The sequence below is a fragment of the Otolemur garnettii genome, unplaced genomic scaffold (assembly GCF_000181295.1).
Source record: "Otolemur garnettii isolate 467f Iridium unplaced genomic scaffold, OtoGar3 scaffold00038, whole genome shotgun sequence".
Classification (NCBI taxonomy): domain Eukaryota; kingdom Metazoa; phylum Chordata; class Mammalia; order Primates; family Galagidae; genus Otolemur; species Otolemur garnettii.
In genome coordinates this window covers 6,479,722-6,483,126 of record NW_003852433.1, presented here as the reverse complement: position 1 = coordinate 6,483,126, position 3,405 = coordinate 6,479,722, and the positions used below count along the sequence as shown (strand labels likewise).

The following is a 3,405-nucleotide window of genomic DNA, read 5'->3' as shown; positions in this document are numbered from 1 at the left end:
ACATACATAAACGGTCAAGTCTGTTAATCATAACTTAACTCTCCATTGTGGATCTCAGCATGGCGTGCAGTCACTGTGCATGGAGTAACCTGATATTTAACACTGAAGATACGAAAATTTTAAGACATGATCCTTATCTTCACGCCCTGACAGTGCAGCAGGGAACCATCTGTCAACAGATCATTGCCATAGTGTGATCTGGGTGCTGATGGACAGATGTAGAGAATGTTGTGGAAGATATATCTGGAATCTGGGACGCCGACCCAGAAGCTCTAGAGCACCCTGAAGCACCTTCTGCTCCTCAAAGATTCAATGGTTTGAAGAGTCAGACTTGGTCACTTGAGGCACTTTATTCTATATTTGAATATCTGTATATGTAGTACATGACATATAATCATTCTCAATTAATCAAGAATATTTGATGATGAGCCACTTCAAATGCCCCTACCCTCCCTATGCTAGAGAACAAAGTCTTTTCTAAATTCATCAGTGAGAAAAACCATTCCACTCACAATAGCATCAAGTATATAAAACCTACAAACTACAAAACATAGCTGAAAGAAATTGAAGATCTAAATGAATGGGGAAACAGTCCATCTTCATGATCTAGAAGATTTAGAATTGTTAAGTTTGGGCCATACTCACCAAATCGACCTACAGATTCAACACAATCCCTACCAAAATCTCAGCTGGCTTTTTGTTTTTTTGAAGAAATTGTCAAACTGATTGCAAAATTCATACAGAAATGCAAAGAACCCAGAACAGCCAAAACAAAACTGTCAATGAAGAACAAAGTTAGAAGACTCACACTTTCCGATTTTAAATTATACTATAAAGCTACAGTAATCTAGACAGTGGAGTACCGCTATAAAGATAGAAACAGAGATCAATAGTACAGAGTCCAAACATAAACCCACATGTTTATGGTTAATTGATTTTCAACAAAGGTGCCAAGACCCTTTAACAAGGAAAGAATAGTCTTTTCTAAATACATCAAGCTGCTAAGAATTCATTGAAAATCTGGTCATAGATCACCTTCAGGGTAGGAACAGAAGTGTTAAGTGAACACTCAAATGATGATGTCTGATTTAGTGTTGTTTCGTTCTAACATTGATGAAAAAAACATCGATTGCTGACCCTGGCCACCATCTGCGTAAAGTTTGCACATTCTTTCTCCATGCCCTCATGGGTTGCCTCCGGGTACTCCTGTTTCCTCCACATCCTAAAGACGTAACCATTAGGTGCATCAGCCTGTCTACGTGGCCCCAGCGTGAGTGGTGCGTGTGTACGTACGCGCGTGCTTACATGCCAAATAGTTGTCTTTGCTGCAGGAATTTTCTGAGCCTTTACTATGTTAGTATGACTTGTAATCAAGTTACTTCACCTCAACTATCTTCAATTTTCTGTGGCTTCGAGCAGCTATCCTCTTTGATTTCCAGTGCTGTCCTTTCTTCTGAAGACCCTTGGAAGCCCCCCAAGCTGTTATTCATAATGTCAGACCCAGAGAGGGTAGAGAGAGCTCTGCAATCAGAGAGAGAGTCCCGGGTTGAGCTGAGCTGTTCTCCAGGAAATGATTTTCACTCGTCTCATGCCGAGAGGAAATCGGGGTTGGGGGTGAGGGGTGGGCAGCAGCTTACAGAGGAGCACATTGATTAGTTGGCCAAGGGGCCTGGGGAGTCCGTGTGGGGGCTGTGGTCATGGGGGTTCACTGGGGTCTTCAGAGGTGGGATGGTAGCACCCTGGACAACTTCTTTTCTTCCAGGATCTTCCCAAAGAGCTTGGCTGCTTCCAGGGCACAGCCCCAGTGGATGGTGAGCCCGTAGCCTCCATGGCCGTAGTTGTGGATGACCTAGGAAAGAGTGAAGGTGGCCAGGTCTGGGCCGGACAGAGGAAAAGGCAGGGGAAGTTTTTCTGCCCTGGACAATTCGGGAGCTTCTCAAAGAGTCCTGTGCAAAGCCAGGAGCTTCTGAGCTTCTGTTAGCACCCAGGTGGGGTGACGGAAACCCTCAGAATACTCTTAGACTTTCTTACAGATGATGGGGTGGCCACCAAATGGACATGTTGGAAATAGCCCTGGAGTCAAATCCAAATCACATCCCAGCCCCCACCCCAACACCAGTGGTCTGACTTAGGCAAGTGACTTCACCTCTTAGAGCCAAGTTTCCTCATCTGAAGCGTGGGAAGAACTGTCCCTATCCCAGAGAGCTGAAGGAGTTATTCAATAAGTTCATCTGTGTCATAGGCTTGCTGCTGTGCTGCCTCCAAATAGATGTCCAGTAAGTATCCATTTCCTTCTACTGGACCACAGACTTTACCACACCAAGGCACTGCCTTCCATGTAACCTTGAGCAGGCCCCTTACCATCACTGAGACTCAGTTTCCTCATTTTGAGAGAAGAGGATGCTAGCTACCACTGCTCCTGCCTGCCAAGGAGGTCATGTGGAGCCTGAGGTCAGGACTGTTCTCTGGAAATGCCAGAACCATCGTAGGAGTCAAGGAGAGCATTGCTTTCCTTGTCAGGAGAGCATACCTCTGTGTTTGAAGGTCCAATGCGAAGTTGTTCTCTTTCTAGCCGAATCTGGGGGCGTACTGGCCTCAAGCCAGTAAATTCACTAACAATTCTTGCATCCTAGAAAGAAAAGTGCTGGTAACTCATGACTGATTTTTTTTTTCCCCTGCTGCCATTTTTAGGGGTTGGGAATTACCATTGCCACCAACACCAACAACATCACAGCCACCTTGATTAATCACCACTGCCACCATGTTCGTTAGCTACCAACATCATTGCCATCACTACTACCACCCACCACCAACCCTATCCACTACTCTCATCTTCATCAACCACCACCATAATATTATCAATGTCACCACCTCATCACCATCCATATCACTATTCTAAACATTTTCATCACCATCAACACCAACCACCACTTCCACCCCTACCGTCACTATTGTCACCAATGCTAGCAGGCAAATGTGAAAACTGAGATCTCCCAACAAGTGCATGTGCTCCTCATGAAGACAGGCTAAGTTGTTTTGAGGATGTCACCTCAGGAGGGAACAACCTTTAGCCAGAGCCAGAGAGGTTTCATTAGCCCATGGTGAGGACTTTCCTATACCTTGTCAAACTCTGGTATATTCCCTTGCTGGAATCAATTTGTCCTGTTGTCCCAGTGGTGGTATCTTTCCATCCCCAAGTCCTCATTTGTAACCAAGCTGCTAGGACCCTGGTCTAGGACATTGGTACCCCTCCACACCTTACTTTACCTTTAACGTGGGGTCCAGTCTGCAGCAGCCTTCCCAAATGGTGTTGTGGTCCTGGATATTGTTTAGTTCACTCCAATTCCCGAGCTGGAAGATGCCTCCAAGAGTAGTTGTCCGGGCCCTAGATAAAAATAAAGCGTG

The 3,405-nt window shown here is 45.4% G+C and overlaps 1 protein-coding gene across 1 annotated transcript in view; it reads right to left on the bottom strand.

Annotated features, from left to right (window-relative positions):
• Positions 1 to 1,717: 1,717 nt before the first annotated feature.
• Positions 1,718 to 3,405, bottom strand: part of DAO (D-amino acid oxidase) — a 17,660-nt gene continuing 15,972 nt past the window's right edge. Inside the window, 3 exon segments of the mRNA XM_003803946.2 lie at positions 1,718 to 1,849; positions 2,531 to 2,629; positions 3,268 to 3,385. Of these exon segments, the coding sequence (XP_003803994.1) occupies positions 1,718 to 1,849; positions 2,531 to 2,629; positions 3,268 to 3,385 (349 nt within the window).